The 24,613-nt window shown below is 41.5% G+C and overlaps 2 protein-coding genes across 2 annotated transcripts; both read left to right on the top strand.

Moving 5' to 3' along the window:
* The first annotated feature begins 6,401 nt into the window (after positions 1–6,401).
* LOC133229589 (zinc finger protein 345-like) lies at positions 6,402–9,314 on the top strand. The gene has a single exon (XM_061386120.1). The coding sequence runs from the start codon at positions 7,051–7,053 to the stop codon at positions 9,259–9,261; it is 2,211 nt and encodes a 736-aa protein (XP_061242104.1). The 5' UTR covers positions 6,402–7,050; the 3' UTR covers positions 9,262–9,314.
* Positions 9,315–21,441: 12,127 nt separating this feature from the next.
* Positions 21,442–23,803, top strand: LOC133229592 (zinc finger protein 883-like). The gene is given in 3 exon segments (XM_061386125.1): positions 21,442–22,654; positions 22,906–23,597; positions 23,599–23,803. Coding segments are annotated over 3 exon segments (1,959 nt in total). The 5' UTR covers positions 21,442–21,483; the 3' UTR covers positions 23,695–23,803.
* The last annotated feature ends 810 nt before the right edge of the window (positions 23,804–24,613 follow it).

The following is a 24,613-nucleotide window of genomic DNA, read 5'->3' as shown; positions in this document are numbered from 1 at the left end:
TGGCCAAAATATTGGAGTTTCAGCTTCAACATCAGTCCTTCCAATGAACACCCAGGACTGATTTCCTTTCGGATGGACTGGTTGGATCTCCTTGCAGTCCAAGGGACTCTCAAGAGTCTTCTCCAACACCACAGTTCAAAAGCATCAGTTCTTCTGTGCTCAGCTTTCTTTATCGTCCAACTCTCACATCCATACATGGCTACTGGGAAAACCAAAGCCTTGACTAGATGGACCTTTGTGGACAAAGTAATGTCTCTGCTTTTTAATATGCTGTCTAGGTTGGTCATAACTTTCCTTCCAAGGAGTAAGCATCTTTTAATTTCATGGCTGCAATCACTATCTGCAGTGATTTTGGAGCCCGAAAAATAAAGTCAGCCACTGTTTCCACTGTTTCCCCATCTATTTGCCACGAAGTGATAGGACCGGATGCCGTGATCTTAGTTTTCTGAATGTTAGCTTTTCTTTAATACTCTTAATAAGTATATAGTCTCATTTTAATATATGTCTGTATGCATGAAAATGTTAAAATTTTTTTCTTGTTTTGGTATTCTCCCCAGTTATGTAAAGTTCTTTTTAAAAAATACACATATTTATGTGTTTGGCTGAGTTGTGTCTTGTTCATAGCCTGCAGAATCTTGGAGCCATGTGGGAGACTGTTGCAGCAGGCAAACTTTAGCTGTGGCGTGTGGGATCTAGTTCTCTAACAAGGGACTGAACCCAGCCCCATGACTTGGGAGCTTGGACTACCAGGGAAGACCCTATAAAACTTGTATAAACTTTCTTTAGTGTTGTCTCTGTGTATTTGTGTTTTACTAGTTAAATTTTAGTTCACATAAACTGAAGCAAAATTCAAAATCTGTCATTTAAGCAATGGTTGACAAAATATTTGCAAAAAGGTGGAACAACAATGTTGTTGATTTTATATTATTTATGTGGTGCATTCAAGACTCTGTAAAAACTGTTAGAAAGACATATACTACTACTACTACTAAGTCGCTTCAGTCGTGTCCGACTCTGTGTGACCCCATAGACGGCAGCCCACCAGGCTCCCCGTCCCCGGGATTCTCCAGGCAAGAACACTGGAGTGGGTTGCCATTTCCTTCTCCAATGCATGAAAGTGAAAAGTCAAAGTGAAGTCGCTCAGTTGTGTCTGACCCTTCGCGACCCCATGGACTGCAGCCCACCAGGCTCCTCTGTCCATGGGATTTTCCAGGCAAGAGTACTGGAGTGGGGTGCCATTGCCTTCTCCGAGAAAGACATATAGTATATACTAAATACTTCAAAAGATTATTGCTGCTATGGGTACTATTCTATCAGACCCATCAATTTTGAAAAACACTTAAAATTCAAAGTTAAGTATAAATTCTTACCTTACTAGTAAATTACCTTACTTGAAAATTCTGATACATAAATGACCATTCTGAATTCTTTGCTATTCAGAATGGTCATTTATGTATCAGAATTTTCAACACTGCTACTTAAAATAAGCTTGTTAAAAATGTGGCACATTGGCCCCACTCCAGAACTCTTAGATCAGAGCATGCTTTTTAAAATATTTCCTGTCTCCTTGATAAAGGCCTTCCCCGGTGGCTCAGATGGTGAAGAGTCTGCCTGCAATGTGGGAGACCTGGGTGCGATCCCTTGGTGGGGAAGATTCCCTGGAAAAGGAAATGGCAACTCACTCCAGTATTCTTGCCTGAAAAATCCCATGGACACAGAAGCCTGGCGTACTACAGTCCATGGGGTCAGAAAGAATCAGACATGACTGAGTGACTAACATACTTTCCCTGATAGACAGTTTATCCTGTGTCACAGGAGTACTCTCAAAAATAGATAGATCAGTGTGGTGTGATTGTTTTATAATTTCTCTTCCAGATCAGAATAGTTTCTATAGTGGTCTGTGGATCATATCTCATTCTCCTTTCCTGGGTTAGAAATACAGTGGAAAATACGGCTGTATAAAAATTATATTATATTATAAAAATTATATTCTTGTGTAACACCATCCTGGGTCACATTAGGAAGTCTTCCCATGTCCACATGGCTCATGTCCTTTGTATTTCAGGGACGGCTGACATTCCAGGATGTGGCCATAGACTTCACTCAAGAGGAGTGGGAGTGCCTGGACCTCGGTCAGCGGGAATTATACCGGGACGTGATGTTAGAGAACTACGGGAACCTGGCCTCCTTGGGTGAGGATAACTGCCTTCCAGAATCCCTTAGGTACTTTCAGGGTTTTGGTTCATTCATTCTAGAATGTCTCCTGGAATTTTCTGCTTTGTCCAGTAGAGGTTCAGATCCCTACTTTGTAGGGGAAAAAAGGTATTTGTGACATTTGAAAGAAAGACTTCATTATGGGTCATTATAATTCTAACCTTCTTCTTCCTTGATGTAATCTGCCTCCTTGTTGTTCAGTTTCTAAATCATGTCCAGCTCTTTGTGATCCCGTGGAATGCAGCAAACCAGGTTTCCCTATCCTTCCTTAACTCCCAGAGTTTGCTCAAATTCATATCCATTGAGTCAATAATGCTATTCAATCATCTCATCCTCTGACGCCCCCTTCTCCTCCTGCTCTCAGTTTTTCCCAGCATCAGGGTCTTTTCCGATGAGTCGGTACTTCACATCAGGTGGCCAAATTATTGGAGCTTCAGTTTCAGTCCTTTCAATGAGTATTCGGGTTGATTTCTTTAGGATTGACTGGTGTGATCTCCTTGCTGACCAAGGGACTCTCAAGAGCCTTCTCCAGCACCACAGTTCAAAGGCATCAATTCTTTGGTGCTCAGCTTTCTCTATGTTCCAAATGTCACATTCATACGTGACTACTGGAAAAACCATAGCTTTGACTAGATGGACCTCTGTTGGCAAAGTGATGTCTCTGCTTTTTAATATGCTGTCTAGGTTTGTCATAACTTTTCTTCCAAGGGGCAAGCATCTTTTAATTTCATGGCTGCAGTCGCAATCTGCAGTGATTTTGGACCCCCCAAAATAAAGTCTATCACTGTTTCCATTGTTTCCCCATCTACTTGCTATGAAATGATGGAACTGGATGCCATGATCTTAGTTTTCTGAATGTTGAGTTAAACTAACTTTTTAACTCTCCTCTTTCACTTTCATCAAGAGGCTCTTCAGTTTTTCTTCACTTTCTGCCACAGGGGTGGTGTCATCTGCATATCTGAGGTATTGATATTTCTTCCCGCAATCTTGATTCCAGCTTGTGCTTCATCCAGCCCAGCATTTCTCATGAGGTACTCTGCATATAAGTTAAATAAGCAGGGTGGCAATATCCAGCCTTGATGTACTCCTTTCCCAATGGTACAGTTGTTCCATGTGCAGTTCTAACTATTGCTTCTTGACCTGCATATCCTTCATTCTAGGTTAGTGGTAATTCTGTAAGTTCTGTGGTATAAAATAGTGCCACTCTCCTCTTAAAACCGGATTTCTACTACTAGCTTTTGCCTTAGTAGTACTTGAGTATAATATCAGAACCTGATTTTGAGCATTTGTCTTTTAAAGGTGCTTCCAATAAACTATTTGGTAAAATCATTTTTTAAGGCTATTTTAACTTTCTTCCTTGACTTCTCTCTCACCTGAACACATATTGGATTGGAAATTGATGAATATCTGGGAAAATACATATTCCTTTTTTGATGAACAGGTCTTGTGATCTCTAAGCCGGACCTGGTCACATTTCTGGAGCAAATGAAGGATCCCTGGGATACACGGAGAATGGAGACGCCAGCCGTGCACCCAGGTATGTGTCTATGGATGGAGCAGAAAAATCCGGTGAGAGGGACAAGCATTGTGGAGGAAGTCATACTTCGTGGTGTGGTTTGAGAAGATCTGCTGTGGAAATGATTTTGGGTTAGCCTGGGTTTATTTCTGTCACTGTCATAGAGGGTCATCTCCTGACCCATTCCTGATTCTTTTTATCGTTTATGTATTTTTCTCCAGTGGTTAATTTTCACATTCACAGTGAGAACCAAAATACTTGTCTGGCCTGGGACAACCTGCATGACCTGATAGCTCTTCCATTTGGGGAGGTTTTAGAAAATCTGTGCACATTTCTGAGTAACTGTATTAAGCCCTTTTAGAAGTTCTGATTCTGTCCCTAGTCAGAAGTGTGTGGGTGGAGTTGTGAACAAATTGCCACACTTCTAGGAATACTGGGGACAAATATTTTTTGTTTTCTACCCTATAATTTCCAACCCACTAGAAACTACACATATGACCTCATAAACTTCATACTCAAATTCTTTCTTCACTGCATAAAACATTTTGCTAAAATGAGAAAATGCAAACCTGAATTTTACTTTAAAGTTCCTCTTTTTTTTAATATGAACTAACATTAAATGTGTTAAGTATATTTACCCCAATTCCTTAATGCTAAAGTACTTGAATATATTTATTTAACTCATAGAGTTTTAAAATATATTCTTGGCATGAGAATTTAAGACATTTCCCACAGTGCTTTTTTCTGATTGTTCTTCACTATTAAGCTTATAGATTATATAAAGGAATCTTTAAAAAGAAATTTTTCTCTTCCAATAATGCCATTTTACAAAGTTATGTTAGTTTGCTGTACAGAAAGAATAAGTGATACATATACACATTTCCCTCCTTGATTAGATTTCCTTCCCATTTAGGTGACCACTGAGCATTGAATAGAGTTCCCTATATTCTCACCATATTTCTCAAGTCTCACTTCTTATTTTATTTCTCAAGAACTCTTACCTTATTAAATCTATCTTGTTTCTTATGAAACATCCCAGGACTTTATCGTTTATGCCATCTATTTCTGATTAGTTCTAGGTCAGTATTATTTACGATTTTAGATTCTATTAGAACATGCTCAGATAACAACATGAGTGGTAAGAAGTGGGTTAAATAATTAGTAGGCATTAGTATTTGTGGAGAAGGAAATGGCAACCCACTCCAGTGTTCTTGCCTGGAGAATCCCAGGGATGGGGGAGCCTGGTGGTCTGTCGTCTCTGGGGTCGCACAGAGTCAGACATGACTGAAGCAACTTAGCAGCAGCAGCAGCAGTATTTGTGAAAATGTTTTGTTTGTAAATTTGATTGCTTAAAGGTAAAATTAACCATTACATTGCCCAACTGCTCTTCATTTAGCTGTTCCTGTAGGTTTTTGTCTTGACTTCTCCTCTACACCATACTCCTTTGTCATCTCATTTTGTCCAGTGTTCTGTGTTTGTGGTCTCTGTTCTGCAGGCTGCACATCCTAGTTCCTCTTGCTCTGGTGTCTGCCCTCTGGTGGGTGAGGTGGTCCAGAGACTTGTGCCCTTATCCCCTTGATAGGGAGTTGATTGTTACTATTGTGACCAGAGCCTGTCTGAATATTGAGGGGAGCTTCGTCTTTCCTCTGTGGCTGTCACTGCCCTGTCAGGGGTGGGGTCTGCTCCCTGATTAGTGGAGTAGAGTCCCCAGATCTACTTAGCTGTGTTTCTGATCTATGGTGCTTCTGACCCAGTGGGACTGGAGCACACCCACTGGGAGAGAAGCCACTGAGGATTGCTCCTCCGGGGATGTTCACCTCGGAGCATGCTCTGTGGGTCATCTTCCATGTGTTGTGCGAGCTCTCATGTGACCCTGTGTTGGCATTGATCTTGGCCCCACCTGAACCATGGGCATGATGGCACTTGACCGTGGTGTCTCTCAGATGTTGTTTTCACCAGGTCACCAGCATAGATCCACTGTAGTCTCATGTCCCAGGTGTACATTCATTGTGGAGCTGGACCCCCTGCAGTGCTATGGGGGCAATTTAGATGCAACCTGGTCCAACCGCCTCATGGGAATGCCTACAAAGTCTACAATTGCTAAAGCCAGACTGGTCTTGACTGCCAGAGCCTCGTTTCCATCCAGATGTTCCGTCGGAGCTGAGTTTACAAAGGCAGTTGTGGGGTGTAACACCATGGTTTGTACAGCTGCAAGGAGAGATCTCAGCTTTTCTTTCTTAGTGGTAGGGCCTGGGGGCTCAGCTGTGGTTTCAGTGCCATCTGTACATTGGGACAACCCACAGGCGTGTGGTCTGAAGGTGCCCCTGGAGCCCACTGGGGAGGGGGCTGGGGAGGAGGAAGCAGCTGTGGGGGTCGTGAGATCACCCACCTAGGTGGGAGCCATTCCTAGTATCTGGAGAGGCAGGGACAGGCACAGGGGCAGAGAGGCTGCAGTGGGGTTCTTCCCTTTGGGCATCACTCAACAACGCTGCTCTGCTTCTCTGGTGGTTCAGGCTTCCTCCACAAGAATCCTGTTTGCAGAGCTCCTCCCTCCCTCCTGTCCCCTCAGGATGTCTCCTCACAGCCAACCGCAGTCCTCTGCCTGGGTCTGCTCTCCAAACCCCACATTCCAGAACCCAGCCCTTGTGTGCAGCGGTGGACACCCTCTCAGGCTGCGTGGGCAGGGCTGGGCTCAGCAGCCTGTGTACAGGTCTCACTCTGTCCTGCACACTGGTTGCAGCGTTCTCTTCCCACAGAGAATGAGTCTCTCCTTCTGTCCCAACTGGGCTCCCCCCAGTGAGGGGCTTCCCTGGATGGGGAGACCTCTCCTCTCTTCAGTCCCCCCAGGGTTTTGTGGGTCCCATCCCACTTCTTTTCCTCTTCCTTTTCCTCCCTCATTCTTTTGTCCTACCTGGCTCAGCAGGAATCTTTCTTGTCCTTCCAGGTGTCCAAGTTCCTCTGCCCGTGTTCTGCAGGGCTCTGTGAGAATTTTTCCACTTCAAGATATATTCTTGATGTTTTTGTGGAGAGAGATGAACTCCATGTCTTCCGAATCCTCTGCCATCTTGACTTCTTCTATCTCGGTTTTAGGCTTAATCTAGCCAGTGTATGCTAATTGTATGTAAATTGTAAACCATATTCCCCGAGAATAGTAAGTAGAATAACTTATTATTTGGTATCTTTCAGCTGTGTCTTCTCACGACACCCAGGGTTTGAGGACCCAAAAGCCAGGCTTAGAAGATTTATTCCCAACAGCAAAGCTAGGAATATATGAAAGATTTCACCTTGGAAATTTACATTTAACCAAAGACTGGGAATATATGAGGGCATATAAAGAACAGAGAGCATGTTATGATGGACAAAACCAAATTGGTACAGATTCCCATAATGTAAACATTACCGCCAAAAGAAATCAAGGATGTGAATCAAATAGGGAAAAACCAATCTCAGATGACCAATTTCGGTCATCAACATCTGCAGATAAGTGTATATTTGTCAGCAAAGACCCACATCAACTCTTGAAACATACACGTTCTCTGAAGGGAAAGGTGGAAAACCTGGAAAGTCATCTAGTCTCTACTGCAAATACTCATTCAAACAACTCTGAGCATAGGTGTCTATTAAATATACATTCAAACATATCTGGAAACCAGAAACTTGAAAATGAGGGGGGAAATTCCCAATATAATCATTTTGAGGGATCCTTTAACAAGGGTTTATTGTTCTTCAACCAACAACTATTTTCTCCTTGTTCCAAAATCTGTAATGTGGATAATAATGGGAGAGACCTTATTCAACCATCATTGTTCAATACATATGGAGGTATAATTAGTGTGGAACAACTTTACAAGCGTAACAAAATGAGTAATGCCTTAAGCAGGAGCTCTACCCCCAATAATTACAAGAGTATACATGATGGAATGAGAAGCTCTTCATGCAGTGAAACTGGGCATAATGTTGACCAAGACTCATATCTCATGAAACAACAGGGACATCAATTTTCAGACAATTCTAAACATAATAAGTATAAGAATATATTTTATCAAAGCTCAAATCTTACTATTAATACGTATAAGAGTATTGATATTGGAGAGAAGACTTATAATTGTTATGATTATGCTAAAGCTTTTAACCAGTCTTCAAAAGTTATTCAACAGCAGAATATTCAGACTAAGCAGAAACATTACAAGTGTAATATATGTGGGAAAGTCTTTAGTAACTCACCAAATCTAAGTAGACATAGGAAAATTCATACAGGAAGGAAATGTTTCAAATGTACAGCATGCGGCAAAGCCTTTAATCAGAGTTCATATTTAACTGAACATCAGCGAATCCATGCTGGGGAGAAACCATACAAATGTACAGAATGTGGCAAAACCTTTATCTATTGTTCACGTGTTACTCAACATCAGCGAATTCATACTGGGGAGAGACCTTATAAATGTACAGCATGTGGCAAGGCTTTTAAGCAGAGTTCAACTTTAACTGAACATCAGCGAATCCATACTGGGGAGAGACCTTATAAATGTACAGAATGTGGCAAAGCCTTTACCCGTTATTCACTTCTTACTGAGCATCAACGAATCCATACTGGGGAGAGACCTTATAAATGTACAGAATGTGGCAAAGCCTTTAACTGGCATCTGAGTCTTACTGTACATCAGCGAACTCATACTGGGGAGAAACCATACAAATGTAAAGAATGTGGCAAAGCCTTTATCTCTTGTTCAAATCTTACTCGACATCAACGAATCCATACTGGGGAGAGACCTTATAAATGTACAGACTGTGGCAAAGCCTTTACCCGTTATTCATCTCTTACTGAGCATCAACGAATCCATACTGGGGAGAGACCTTATAAATGTACAGAATGTGGCAAAGCCTTTAACTGGCGTCTGAGTCTTACTGTACATCAGCGAACTCATACTGGGGAGAAACCATACAAATGTAAAGAATGTGTCAAAGCCTTTATCTGTTGTTCACATCTTACTCAACATCAACGAATCCATACTGGGGAGAGACCTTATAAATGTACAGAATGTGGCAAAGCCTTTACCTGTTATTCACATCTTACTCAGCATCAACGAATCCATACTGGGGAGAGACCTTATAAATGTACAGAATGTGGCAAAGCCTTTACCCGTTATTCACTTCTTACTCAGCATCAACGAATCCATACTGGGCAGAGACCTTATAAATGTACAGACTGTGGCAAAGCCTTTACCCGTTATTCACTTCTTACTCAGCATCAGCGAATTCATACTGGGGAGAAACCATACAAATGTAAAGACTGTGGCAAAGCCTTTATCCATTGTTCACATCTTACTCGACATCAACGAATCCATACTGGGGAGAGTCTTTATAAATGTACAGACTGTGGCAAAGCCTTTTCCCGGAGTTCAGGTCTTTCTCAACATCAGAGAATTCATACTGCAGGGAAATCTCAGAAATGTAAGGAATGTGGCAAAGGATTTCATCACAGCCATCACCTCACTCACCATCAGAGAATACATACTGCAGAGAAACCCTAGAAATGAATCAGTGATAAAAAAAAAGCTTGGTCCTAAATATACAATTTTGAAAAAACGAGTGTTTACTTTGGAAAGATACACGAATGAAATACAAAAATGTAGACAAGTGTTTAATCAAACAGCAAAAGGAAATCAATGCCAGAGAATTCATACTAGAAAGCATTTCATTAGTACCACTTTTGTTGAATTACTCTAAACAGAAACACTGTAGCAAGTATGCCATAATTAAGACACGTACAAAATTGATATGTTAGTATGGATCACAAGATGAAGGGGTGGATATTTGCAGAGGTATAATTATTATTCATGTATCCTTGTTTATATTAATGTTATTTGAGATCATTAAGGAACCAAAACGAATGTAATTCAACTCTCAAGTTACTATGCTGTGATTTGTTTCTACTGTATATATGAACTTCTGTTTCTGACGGTTGTTGCCTCAATTGTAAGAGAAGCCCTTCTATATGAGGTGGGAATCATTTATATTTATTCTCCAATTTATAAGATTAAGAACACAGTAATATTATATGCACACCAAACCTCTAAATGGAGGTATTTGTCACTGATGTCAAACATCTGTGTTGTCACCATGATGTAAGTGTTCAGGGAATAATTCAAAGTAAGACGGAAGTTTGCTCTAAGTTTTCAGTAATTATGTCTCTTGCTTTTTAAGCATAAAACAAGGGTTGTTCATTAAAATCTAAGGTATTTTTATAACATCAACATAGAAAAATCATGCATATTACCTGGCAGGCTTGAAGCAAGGACACCTTCTCTGCTACCTGATATAAGTATAGAAAACTCTTTCTGGAAAAGTCATATTACTATAATAAATGTCCATCCATGTTTACTAAATTAGCCTCCATTTTGTAAACGATATAAATCACATTCACAGATCATTTCATCAGAGAAACAGGAAAGTTTTTAGAAGCTTGTAATCTGTCTTTTAATCAAGGATCAAACAACAGTTGTAAAAGGTTTTATTCCATCTGTGTAAAATTAATGTATGTTAATTAATAAAAGTGAATGGTTTTTTAGTGTTACAGTTGACGTGGAATGAATGAAGGGTGAACGCACCACCAGCATTAACCTCTCCCACCTATTTAAGGTTGCAGGAAAGATAACGTTACAATAATCTATCTGTAGCACAGGGGCATGGCATCTGTAGAAATTAGTCCCTTACTGGCGTGAAACTCTCATAAGTTCATATATTTCCCACCATTTCTATGTTGTATCTCCTCTCCCATTTTGAAACTACTCGGACATTGTGATGGTTCTAATAAGAAGGACCATACAGAGTACTGTTGAGAGCCTCCCTGACAGCTCCGTGCTGTCGCTGCCTCAGCGTCTGTCTGGGGACCAGGCAGCCTGCAGGTCCTTGAACTCACACCAGCCAGTCCTGTGAGCACCTGCACTAGATGACCCCCTTCCTTGAGATCAGCAGTCTTGCCAAACCCCAGGGTCTACTGCACAGGCCCCCCTTCAATGACACCCTCAGAGCTCACCAGAATCCTGCTCCTCTTGGTTTGAATGGACCCATCCACGCTCAGCCTGGGGAGCCCACAGCACTTCACCCAGGGTCCTTTATAAAGGCCTGAACCCCAAGTACTGGAGCTTTCTCTGCCTGGTTCTAGCCTTGACCTTCCTCAGGGGCCCTCAAGGCTTCCTGTGAATTCTCTCAGGACCTAGAGTCAGAAACTCACCTGCTTCAATTGTCCTTTGTTCTTCTGTTAGCTAAAGCTTTTCAAGGGCTCATTTAAGCAAATGTAAATTTAACAAAGTCACAAAAAGAATAATTAAAAGCCATGATAGTAAAGTTCTGAACCAAGATTTATAAAATCTTACCCTGTATAGTTCTTAGCACATGTTTCTTGTCTAGGCTTAAAGGAACTGTTTTCTCATGGCCTTGGCATACTTTGAATGCAATATATAAATATCTGAAGATATATACAGAATATAATTTGTATAGTGCACATTTAATTACAATATATAAATATCTAAAGGTATACGCGTTAGCAGTGAGAAAACCAAGAAGGAATGTGTGAGTGTATGTGTATTCGTACACATTTAACTTCGAGAATTTAGAAATGCTAGATCCAAACTGGTCATTTTAGAATTGCAGAGGATTTACTAAAAACTGCAAAACTTGTCAGTTTGTCAATTAATCTGTTTTGTCTACTGTTCATGGAATTCATTTCCTTGAATGTCAGGAGGTTCCGTTTTTTAAGGAACTTCCACACTGTCCTCCCGCGTGACCGCACCAGTTTACATTCCCTCCAGCCATGTAGGAGGTTCCCTGATCTCCAGGCCTCTTCAGCCTGGAGAACATGCTAAGAATTATAATATGATACTATTAGTGGGCTCTTTGCTAATTGTTATTCTGACTGGCATGAGGTGATGCACCATTGTAGCTTTGTTTGCATTTCCTATTGTTTCGCGCTGGTGAGCATCTTTCATTTGCCTCTTGCCCTCTAAAAGAGCAAGCTGCCCCACCCAGTTGTGGCGCACAGGCTTAGTTGCCCCAAAGCATGTGGAGTATTCCTGGACCAGGGATCCAGCCCATGGCCCCTGCACTGTCAGATGGATTCTCCACCACTGGGTGGCCAGTCTGTTTAGCCTTTTTTCCTTTTGAGATGCATATATATTTTTCATTGGCATATAATTGCTTTACAATGTTGTGTTAGTGTCTGCTGTAGGACATCATCAAGCAGCCGTAAGTATACATAAATCTGCTCCCTCTTGAACGTCCCTCCTGTGATCTCCATTTCACCCTTCTGGTCAGCATAGAGCACCAAGCTGAGCTCCCTGTGTTATACAGCAGCTTCCCACTAGCTAACCTGTTTTAACCATCAGTTCAGTTCAGTTCACTTGCTCAGTCATGTCCAAGTCTTTGCGACCCCATGGACTGCAGCACACTAGGCCTCCCTGTCCATCATCAACTTGCAGAGTTTGTCAAACTCATGTCCATTGAGTGGGTGATGCCATCCAACCATCTCATCCTCTGTCGTCCCCTTCTCCCCACTTCAATCATTCCCAGCATCAGGGGCTTTTCAAATGAGTCAGCTCTTCACATCAGGTCGCCAAAGTACTGGAGTTTCAGCTTCAGCATCAGTCCTTCCAATGAACACCCAGGACTGATCTCCCTTAGGATGGACCGGCTGGATCTCCGTGTAGTCCAAGGGCCTCGCAAGAGTCTTCTCCAGCATTTCAGCCATGGTGGTGTATGTGTGTCAGTGGGGCTCTTTCAGTTTGTCCCCTTCTTCTCTTGCCATGTCCACACACCTGTTCTCTATATTTGTGCAAATATTGTCTTCACAGATATTTATGGAATCTAAAAAAACGGTGTTGATGAACTTATTTACTGAGCAGGAATATAGGCGCAGAGGTAGTTCTTAAGCTTTTGGATGTTAAGCTTTCAAGGCATAAAATACATGGACAATCATTCCATGCATTTTACTAAGTGAAAGAAGCCCATTCAAAAATTCTACAAAAAGTAGGAAGTTTACAAGATGACATTTTGGCATAGGTAAACGTCCATATGTGCTCAGTTGCGTCTGAGTCTTTGTGACCCCAGGGGCTGTAGCCTGCCAGGCTCCTCTCTCCATAGATTTCCCAGGAAAGGTTACTGGAATGGGTTTCCATTTCTTCCTCCAGGGGATCTTCCTGACCCAAGTATCACCTGGAGGTCCTGCATCAGCAGGCAGATTTCTTCCCACTCAATCACCTAGGAATCTAGTAGGAAATATAGAAGAGATTAAAAAGGTCTGTGGTTGCCATGGGTTTCAAAGGAGGGACTATGAATATCCTAAGTCTAGAGAACTTTCAGGACCTTGAAATAATTTGTGTTAAACTGTTGTGATGGACACATGTTATTATACATTTAACCAGAGGTATGGAGTGCACATCCCTAAAAGAGAAACATAAGGGTAAACTAAAGAGTTTATCTATTTACTGTCCATGTAGATTCATCAGTGGTAACAAATGCTCACTCTGGTGGGGAAAGGTAAGTAGGGAAATTGTCCACGTGTTGGGACAAGAGGTATATGGGAAACGTCTATACCTTATTCTCAATTCTGCTGTGAAACTAAATCTTCTACCAAGTTGGTACTGGTGCATGCACACTGAATATTTTTTAGAATATATAATATTAGAAAGATGGACATGCTCCTATCTTTAATTTTTCCTTAGTCATTATACTTTAAAGATGTGAGAAAATAGAATTCTCTAAATGGAGCAGACAACAAACTGTAGCAATTGATTCATAAAACCTAGAAAAACACACACAGGAAGTAGAACAACAACGTTCTCACGTCTAAATTCATGTGTAATGTAACTTATGACAACACCGATCATTATTTCCTTGGTTGGTCATCAGATAGCATTTAGGGCATCATTTTCAAAGGCATTTGTCTCTGCCCATACACACGGTTAACCTAGCGTGTCCTGCTCAGTTCAGTTCAGTTCAGCTGCTCAGTCCTGTCCCACCTTTTGCGACCCCATGGACTGCAGCTCGCCAGGCCTCCGGCTGCCTCTGGTTTATTTTCAAAGAAAGCCTTGATGGAAACACCTCTAGGCTCCTGGTCTCTGAAGTTGGAGGTGCCACACCTGCAGAGAGGTGGTCACAATGCAAATCATTTTGTGAAAACCTGTGTCCCCAGGCTGCAGAGTGGGGTAAAAAAACTAAGGGAGATCTGTGGGAAGAATTCTGCAAGTAAAGCCTGGCAGGAACCCAAGACCCCCAGGTGATTCCCACCAAACACTCACCGCTCCCCTCCCCTCCCCTAAGGGCACAGACCATTGGACCACCACACCCAGCCTAGAAAGAGCCCCTCCCCAGGGAATCAGGTTGACCTTTGCTTCTGGAAGTTCCCGCCCTAAATCCTCCCTTCCTGTGGTCTCCATTGGTGCAAATGTTAGGTTTCCCTCAGGGCTCCTGAATGCGGGTCTTCCTCTTGCATTTCTTCAAAACCCTCATAGGCTGGGTCAGGTAGCCCAGAAGTAGGGTCCATTGTCTCTCGGGAATTGTTCTGCGGCCTGCTCTCTGTAATGCAAAAAGGAAGGACAGGAACTAGCCAGCAAGATCTGCAAATAGAGTGGAGCACCGGGATGTGATTAGCATATCAGGTTAGTCTTGATTACCCACTACAGCTCAGGAACACAGAAAGTCAGAAAAGAGCTCAGAAAAGGGTGAGAAAGACAAGAAAACTTTTTCTTCTTTTTCACTGCAGCAGTTGCAGGTTAAACGGCTCTATGGATGCCTTTGAAGGTATTTTCTCAACATGCAGATGTGAGTTTGAGACGTAATATCCCCACAGAAGACGCAGAGCAGGAGGAAGAAGAGGAGGAAATGGCAGCTTCTCAGGTAATTGTCGTGTCCCGGGTCTGGGGCTGTGTCTGCTTTTCCTCCTGAAATGCCTGAACTGAGAATCTGCAAACCTTTAGTTCTCTGCTTCTAATTTTTCTGCCTGGAGTGCTTGTTATCATCTTATTCCGCGCCCCCCCCCCCTTTTTTTAATAGTGAAAACCAGCTCTTCAGGTTTCGTCTCCCTCGTGTTCCAGAGCCTTTTCTCCATTGTTTGTATCCTGGCTTTCTATAGAGCATGATGAATTCTCAACATGAAATAGTGACTTTCAATGTTGAATACATTCCCTTTGTGAGCGATCAACACGGGGAGGCACCGGTACCAGAGATTCCCATTGGGATGTGGTTCGGTGTTGGGATCTTAGGGAAGTCGGGGAAATGCCGTCATGAATTTTCATGTGGATGCAATTCAGCTCTCTAGAACAGGAGTAAGAAAATGCCCTTGTTAATAGAATGAACTCAGCATTCCAGAATTTTTCAGAAGTAGCAGAGACAATCCTCTATACCGATAAGAAAAATATACTAGTTAAATGGACTATTAAGCTACAGATCATGGGAGGTATATTAGGAGGTGGAATTTGCAGAAAACCGACATTTTTCATGATAGATTGAGATCATGGTTTTCCTAATATTGCCCAAATACCGGGCAGTGATAATGCATTTTTCCATGTACTCTTACCCCGTGACCTCTGATGTTCACTGGTTCAGGTGCTTCTGTGAAATTTCCACACTATGAAATTCATTTTTTGTGTGTCTTGATCAAGGCTCTTGGAAAGAAAAAGTGATGGATATGCCTATCACAGTTAAAGAGGAAATGCCGTATATTCTTAGTTGCTCTTTGCTTTGAAAAATGAACACTGTCAGCTAAAACAGATGCACAATTTGAGACATGTGAATTAAGTTTTATTTGGGGCAAAATGAGGACAGCAGCCCAGGAGACAGCACCTCAGACAACTCAGAAACTGCTCCAAAGAGACAGTGGGGGAAGGTCAGTCTGTGATTTAGGTGAAGGGGGAGTTCAATGCAATCAAGCACTTACTTTACAAAACGTTTTCTGCCAGTCGTGAGGAACTGAAGTCATCATTTAGTGGTTTAGTGCTTTTCTAGATATGAAGAGATACAAGGATTGGGATCATGAAAGCAGTTCCTGAAAATACCTAACTCTCTAAAGACCTGTCCCACCAGATTTTCCTGGAGCAGAGTGCCTCAGTCCACCCTGAACTCCCTCGAGGGGATTGAAGTCAACAGTTGCAGCACCATAGGGTTCATTCTCCCCAGAGGCAGATGGCGAACGCCCTTGTTGAGTCCCCAGCAATGCTCTTGGCAAGTGCCGATTTGTAGTTGACAACACTCATGTGTGTTTAGTAGAGATGCTGGGATTTGGGAGTGTGGATTTTCATCATTCAAGCCCAGGTCTGATCATTTCCAGTACACTCCACACTCACATCACAGATAAGTCTCATCACATTTCTGTATTTTCCAAAATGTTTATAAGAATCATATTAGTGCTATTCTATGTTCAACTGTGTTAAATTTTAAAATATAGTTCCATGCAAATGGTAGATTTTTGAGGAAATTAAAAAATTCACAACCAGAGCTGTCTATTTTTTTATCATTGTGTATGTCTGTACCCTAGTCTATTTTAAAACATTAAAATAATATCATCCTCAAATATTTATGTACATTTTCAATCAGTTAAAAATTATCCTGATTTTATTGACATGACAATTTTTCTCTTACTAATTAATAAGTATATAGTCCCATTTTAGTGTATGTCTGTATGCATGAACATGTTAACATCATTGGATTGATTTTTTTCTTTTTTGAAGATTCCCTGAAGCAGGGAATAGCTACCCACTCCAGTATTCGTGCCTTGAGAATCCCATGGACAGAGAAGCCTGGCAGGCTACAGACCCTGGGGTTGCAAAGAGTAGGACACGACTGAGTGACTAACACTTTTCTTGTTTTTAGTATTATTTACAAATACAGAAATTTCTATAAACTTTCATTAGAGTTAGCTCTGTGCATTTGTCTGTGTTTTATTAAAGTCTAGAGTCATAAACTGAAGTAAAAGTTGCTGCTGCTGCTGCTAAGTCGCTCCAGTCGTGTCCAACTCTGTGCGACCCCATAGACGGCAGTCCAGCAGGCTCCCCCTTCCCTTAACCTGTCGTTTAAAGAATGTTTGTTAAATATTTGCCAAAAGATGCTACAGCAACATTATTGATTTTAAATTATTTCTGTTCAAGATTCTGAAAAACTGTCAGAAAGATATATAGCATATACCAGATCGTTAAAATGATTGTTGTCGCCAAGGTTACTATCCTATCAGATCTGTAAAATTTGTAAAGCACTTAAAGTTCAAAGTTAAATATGAATTCTTTCCTTACTATTCTACTTCGTTGCTGTTCAGACATTGTCACTCATGGAGCAGAATTTTCAACATTACTAGTTCAAATAAGCTTGTTAAAAATGTGGCACACTGAGTCCACTCCAGAACACTTGAATCAGGAAGTGCTTTTAAAAAATATTTCCTGTTTCTTTTGATAGACAGTTTATCCTCTGTCAACTGAGTACAGCACTCAAAAATAAATATGCCAATGTTGATCTGATTATTGTATAATTTGTCTTCCAAATCAGAATAATTTCTGTAGTGGTTGATGGATCGTATCTCATCCTCTTTTCTTGGGGTTAAAAATGTGGTAGAAAATATTACTGTGTACAAATTATATTCATGTGTAACACCAGCTGCTGCTGCTGTAACACCAGACATTCTCCTAAATCAAAACCATTTCTCTTGTTGGTTTCATCTTGGGTCACATTAGGAAGTCTTCCCATGGCCACAAGGCATCTGTACTTTGTATTTCAGGGACGGCTGACATTCCAGGATGTGGCCATAGACTTCACCCAAGAGGAGTGGGAATGCCTGGACCTCGATCAGCGGGAATTGTACAGGGATGTGATGTTAGAGAACTACAGGAACCTGGCCTCCTTGGGTGAGGATAACTGCCTTCCAGAATCCCTTATCTACCGACATGGTTTTGGTTCCTGCATTTGTAGAATGTTTCCTAGAATGTTCTGCTTCTTATAATAGTTTCAGATCCTTGCTTTCTATGGGAAAAATGGATTATTTATGAGTTGAGAAAGAAGACTTCATGATGATTGATTATGATTCTAACTTTTCCTTGATGTAATCTGCCTCCTCCTTCTAGGTTAGTGGTAATTCTGTAGGTTTTGTGGTATAAAAGGGTGCCATTCTCCTTTAGAAATCAGATTTCTACTATTACTTACTTTGGCCTTAGTAGTACTTGACTAGAATCTCAAGATCTTTTCTTTATGTATTTGTTAGTTATAAAAGTGCTTTCGATAAAGTATTTGGGGATATAATTTTCTAGGCTATATTAACATTCAACCATGCCTTCTCTAGAATGTTAATAATGTAATGAGCAAGATTAGAGTCATGATTAGAGTCATGTTCGACTCTTTGCGACCCCATGAAATAGTCTATGGAATTTTCCAGGCCATAATACTGGGATGGGTAGCCGTTCCCTTCTCCAGAGGATCTTCCCAACCCAGGCATCAAACTCAGGTCTCCCACATTGCAGGTGGCTTCTTTTCCAGCTGAGCCACCAGGGCATGTTAATACAGCCTAGGAAATGCTGTCCCCAAATACTTTATTTCTGGGCTGTATTGACATTCTACCACGCCTTCTCTGGGCTTCCCAGATGGCACTAGTGGTAAAGAACCCGCCTGCCAATGCAGGAGACGTAAAAGAAGTGGGTTCGATTCCTGGGTTGGGAAGAACTCCTGGAGGAGGACATGGCAACCCACTCCGGTATTTTTGTCTGGAGAATCCCATGGACAGAGGAGCCTGGCAGGCTACAGTCCATAGGGTGGCAAAGAGTCAGACATGACTGGAGCGACTTAGCACATGTGCCTTCTCTTCTCACTTGAATACATATTAGATTGGAAACTGATGAATCTCTAGCAAAACAAATATTCCTTTTCCTGATAGCAGGTCTTGTGGTCTCTAAGCTGGACCTGGTCACCTTTCTGGAGCAAATGAAGAATCCCTGGGATGTAAGGAGACTGGAGCCACCAGCCATATACACAGGTAGGTGTGAATGGATGGAGCCAATGACTCAATGACAGGTCCCAGGATCAGTGAGGAATTCATCTTTTGTCATGTGGTTTGGGAAGATCTGCTTCAGTGGAAATGATTTTAGAGAAGTCTGGGTTTCTTTCTGTTGCTCTGTTGCTGTCATAGGCAGATATCACCTGCCCCATTCTGTCTCTTAAATCATTCCTGAATTCATGTCCAGTGATTACTTTTCTCAATCGCAGTGAGAACTGAAATGCTCTTGGCCTGTGACAACCTGAATGAATCTGTTACTATTCCATTTCTTGGAGGTCCTAGGAAAACGGCACTTTTCTGAAAAACTCTAAGACGCTCCTATTAAAGTGTGTTTCTACCTCTAGGTGGCAGTATGTGAGTGGAATTGTAGACAGACTGCCAAAGTTCTAGGAATACTGGGGACAGTGGGTTGTTTTTGTTTTTTGTTTTTTTTTCTGACTTATAATTTCTAAAACACTGGAAGCTACAAATATGATCTTATAACTTTTAAATTCAAGTAATTTCTTCACTGTATAAACCAAAACCTCCCTAAAGAGAAAGAATGCATATCTCAGGATTACTTCAAAGTTTCTGTTTTCTTCATATGAACTCATATGAAATAGTAAGTGTATTTGCCCCAATTCCTCAATGCTAAAAGACTTAAATATATTCAATTAACTCAAAGAATTTTCAAATAAATTGGCATAAGAGCTTAAAACATTTTCCACCATATTTTTAATGGTTTCAAACTATTACAATTTTTAGATAATATACTGTTTTTAAAATGTTCTTATTGGAGTCTAACAGGTTTACAATGTTGTACAGCAAAGAGAATCCATTTTACGTATAGATATCTACTCTTTTTTAGATTTCCTTCCCAATTAGATCTCCACAGAGCATTGATAGCATTCCCTGTGTTCCCACCATATTTTTAAAGTCTCATTTCTTAATTTCTCAAGAACAACTACTTTATTTAATTAATCTTGTTATCAGCTTCCCCAGACTTTGTCCTATATGTCCTCGCTTTCTGATTAGACCTACGTCAGTATGGTTTATGATTTTTAGATGGAAACATCTACTAGAACATGCTAAAGTAAGAAGTGGGCTAAAGAATTAGAGGGCACCTAGGGGCATCTGCATTCAAGATGATGTAAGTCAAAAAGTAATCATTAGACCGCCTGTCTCTTCTTCATTTAGTGGTTCTTGTAGCTTTTTGTCTTGCTCCTTCCTGTACACCATACTTCTTTGTCCTCTCATTTTGTCACATTTTCTGGGTTTGTGGTCTGTTCTGCAGGCTGCCGGATCCTAGCTCCTCTTGCTCTGTTGTCTTCCCCCTGGCGGGCGAGGTTGGTCCACAGGCTTGGACCATTAACCCCTTGATCTGGGCTTTGATTGCTGTTATTGTGACCCGAGCCTCCCCTGGATATTGAGGGGAGCTTCCCCTTGGCTCTGTGGCTGTCACTGCCCTGTCTGTGGTGGGATCTGCTCCCTGGTTGGTGGAGTCGAGCCCCCAGATCTGTTTCTTCGCTGTGATTCTGATCTGTGGTCAAGGCAGCTAAGATTGGAGCACACCCACTGGGAGAGAAGCCACCAAGGATTGCTTCTCTGGGGATGTTCACCTTGGGGTGTGCTCACGTGCTGTGAGTCTCCTGTGACCCCATGTTGGCACTGCTCTTGGCTCCCCCTCAACCATGGGCATGCTGGCACATTGCTCTGGTGTCTCTCAGATGTTGTTTTCACTGGAACACCAGCATAGATCCAGTGAACTCAGGTCCCAGAATTGCACTCATGGAGCTGGACCCACTGTGGTGCTATGGGGGCAGCTCAGACTCTGGCCTGGCCCCACCCCCTAGTATACATCCCCACAAAGTCTACAGCTGCTAAAGCTGCACTCCCGTGACTGGGGGAGCCCTGGTTGTCCATTCAGATGCTCTGTAGGGGCTGAGTTGACAGAGCCAATTGCAGGTATAAAAGCATGGTTTGTGTAACCGTGAGGAGAGACTTCAGTTTTTCTTCCTTTAAACCTGGGGCTCAGCTGAGCTTTCAGCTCCTTCTGTGTGTGTGGCCCACCCACAGGTGTCTGCTCCAGAGGCTGCCCCAGAGCACAGGAGTCTGCTGATGGTGGAGGAGGTGCATGGGGGGAGGCTGTGGCTGGAGCTCAATAGAGCCCACTGGGCTGGTGGCCCTTCCTAGTGCTGGGGGAGGAGGGGCCAGCACAGGGGGAGAGGGGCTGCAATGGTGGGTCTTCCCTTTGGGCATCACTCAACAATGGCGCTCTGTGCTATGGTGGTTCAGGCTTCCTCCACAAGCATTCCTGTTTATAGAACTCCTCCCTCTGTCCCATCCCCTCAGGACGTTTCCTCACCGCCCACAGCAGTCCTCTGCCTGGGTCTGCTCTCCAGACCCCACATTCCAGCACCCAGCCCTTGTCTGCACTGGTGGACACCCTCTCAGGCCGGGTGGGCAGGGCTGGGGTCAGTACCCTGTGTACAGGTCTCACTCTGTCCTGCTGCCACAGACTGTTGCCATGTTCTCTTCCCACAGAGAAGGCTCGCCTTCTGTCCCAACTGAGCTCACACCAGCCCCAGTAGATAAGAATAGTAGATAAGAAAACTTTATTTGGTATCTTTCAGCTGTGTCTTCTCACAACACCCGTGGTTTGATGTCCAAGAATCCAAGGTTAGAAAATTTAATCCAAAAAGCAAACCTAGGAATATATGAAAGAGCTCACCTTGGAAACGAACATTTAATGAAAGACCAGGAATATACGGGGATATGTGAAAGATCTAGAAGATGTTCATATGGACATAAAGAAACTGAGATAGTTTCACACAAGGCGGACATTACTGCCAAAAGAAATGAGCAATGTGAGTCAAGTTGTGGAAAACACCCGTTTCCATTATCAACATCTGCAGAGAAGTGTATCTCTTCAAGCAAAGGCTTAAATCATTTTTTGAAACGTACACGTTCTCTGAAGGGAAATGTGGAAAATCTGGAAAGTCATCCAGTCTCTACTGCAAATACTCATTCAAACCACTCTGAACACGGGCTTCGATTACACATACATTCAAGCACGTCTGAAAACCAGAAATTTAAAAATGATGGGGAAAACTCACAATATAATCAGTTTGAGGGATCTGTGAGCAAGGGGTCATTATGCTTCCACCAACAGACAGTTTCTCTCTGTTCCAAAATGTGTCATGTTGATAATAATGGAAGAGAGTTAATCCTACCATCATTGTTCAATACACATCATGATATGGTTAATACGGAACAACTTCTCACGTGTAATAACACGAGTCACGCCTTAAGTAAGAGCTCTACCCCCAATAATTACAAGCATATTTACGATGGAGTGAGAAACCACTCATGCAATGAAACTGGGTATAAAACTGAACAAGACTCTAACCCTATGAAACATCAGGGACCTCAATCTTCAGACAAAGATTCTAAAAATAGTACATGTAGGAATATCTTGTATCAAATATCAGGTCTTCCACTAAATGAGAGTACACATACTGGAGAGAAGACTTATAATTGTGAATATGGTGATGTTTCTAATCAGTCTTCAAATCTCACTCAACAGCAGAGTATTCAGAATCCGCAGAAAAGTTACAAGTGTAAGAAATGTGAGAAAGCCTTTACTAACTCATCCAGTCTAAGTAGACAAAGGAAAATTCATTCAGGATGGAAACCTTTCCAATGTACAGAGTGTGGCAACACCTCTAATCAGAATTCAAAGCTTAGTCAAGATCGGCAAATCCACACTGGCAAGAAACCTTACGAATGTAAGGAATGTGGAAAAGCATTTATGTCTTGCTCACATCTTAGTCGACATCAGCGAATTCACACTGGGGAGAAGCCTTATAAATGTACAAAGTGTGGCAAAGCCTTTAATCAGAACTCAAATCTTACTCAACATCAGCGAATCCATACAGAGCAGAAACCTTACAAAGGTAAGGAATGGGGCAAAGCCACTTTTAGGTGTTCACATTTCAGTCTGCATCAGCGAGTTCATGCTGGGGAGAAACCAAACACATGTACAGAATGTGGCAAAGTGTTTCCTTGTAGCTTATGTCTTACTCAACATCAGATAACTCATATGCAGCAGAAATCATACAAATGTACAAAGTGTGGCAAAGCCTTAATCAGAGGTCAAATCTTACTCAACACCAGAGAATTCATACTGGAGAGAAGCCTTATAAATGTAAGGATTGTGGCAAAGCATTTAACCAGTGCTCAGGTCTTTCTTACCATCAGAGAATTCATACTGGAGAGAAGCCTTATAAATGTAAGGATTGTGGCAAAGCATTTAGACAACGCTCATATCTTACTAAACATCAAGTAATCCATACTGGAGAGAAATCTTATAAATGTAAAGAATGCGGAAAAGCCTTCAGTCACTACTCAACTCTTGCTAAACATCAACGAATTCATACTGGAGGGAAGCCTTATAAATGTAAGGATTGTGGCAAAGAATTTAACCAGTGCTCAGGTCTTACTTACCATCAGAGAATTCATACTGGAGAGAAACCTTATAAATGTACAGAATGCGGGAAATCCTTTAGTCAGAACTCAACTCTTACTCAACACCAGCGAATTCATACTGGGGAGAGGCCTTATAAATGTAAAGATTGTGGCAAAGACTTTAGCAAGCATTCAGGTCTTACTTACCATCAGAGAATTCATACTGGAGAGAAACCTTATAAATGTACAGAATGCGGAAATGCCTTCTGTCACCACTCAAGTCTTATTCAACACCAGAGAATTCATACTGGAGAGAAACCTTACAAATGTAAAGAATGTGGAAAAGCCTTTATCAAGCACTCACATCTTACTCAACATCAGAGAATTCATATTGGAGGAAAAACCTTATGAATGTAAGGAGAGTGGCAACAGCTTTAATCAGAGCTCTCACCATATTAGACATCAGACAGCATGTACTGGAGAGAAACCCTAGTAATAAAGTAAGTGATGGAAGAGGTTTGTCCTAAACATACACTTGAGAAAATACAAGACCATTTAGTTAAGAAAGATAAGGAATGGCATGAAAAAATGTAGAAAAGTATTTAATGAAAATTAAATTACATAAATAGCAGAAATTGCACACTAGAAAAAGTGAAAGTCTCTTCAGTCGTGTCCAACTTTTTGCAACCCCATGGACTGTGCATGGAGTTCTCCAGGCCAGAATACTGGAGTGGGAGACGGATCTTTACCAACTGAGCTATTAGGGAAGCCTGCACAATAGAAAGCATTTCATCAATCCTGTTTTTTGAAGTTCCTCTTCAGGAGAAGTATTGTAGGCAATAATCCATAGTTAAAACAGATAGAAAACTGATATGTTAGTATGGATCACAAGGAAGGGTTGGTATTTATAAATGTACAATTATTAGCAATATATCTTTGTTTATATTGACACGGTTTGTGATTATTTGAAAACCAAAATAAGTGTTATTCAACTCTCAAATTATTCCATGCTGCTATGCTTCATTTCTAGTGTGTATGCAAAGTTATGTTTTTGATGGTTGCTACCTCAAAGATAAGACAAGGCCTTCTATCCTAGTGAGAAATCATTTATATTTATTCTCCATTAGAAGATTAAGGACACACTAACGTAACATGTACATCTAAATGGAGGTGTTAGTCATTCATGTCAAATATCCCTATAGGTCACCATGAGGTAAGTGTTCAGGGAGTAATTCCACATATTAAAGTACGATGTACATTTTCAATAGTTATGTCACTTGTTTTTAAGGAAAATACAATGACAGTTCACTGAAATCTTGATGTATCTTTATAATATCAACAGAAGTCATGAATATTAGTTGACATGTTTCAAATAAAGACATCTCTGATACCCTAGAAATGTATGGAAACCC

This window comes from Bos javanicus, chromosome 18 (assembly GCF_032452875.1).
Source record: "Bos javanicus breed banteng chromosome 18, ARS-OSU_banteng_1.0, whole genome shotgun sequence".
Classification (NCBI taxonomy): Eukaryota; Metazoa; Chordata; class Mammalia; order Artiodactyla; family Bovidae; genus Bos; species Bos javanicus.
Note: the sequence above shows the minus strand (reverse complement) of the source record. Positions and strands in the feature narration are given on the sequence as shown.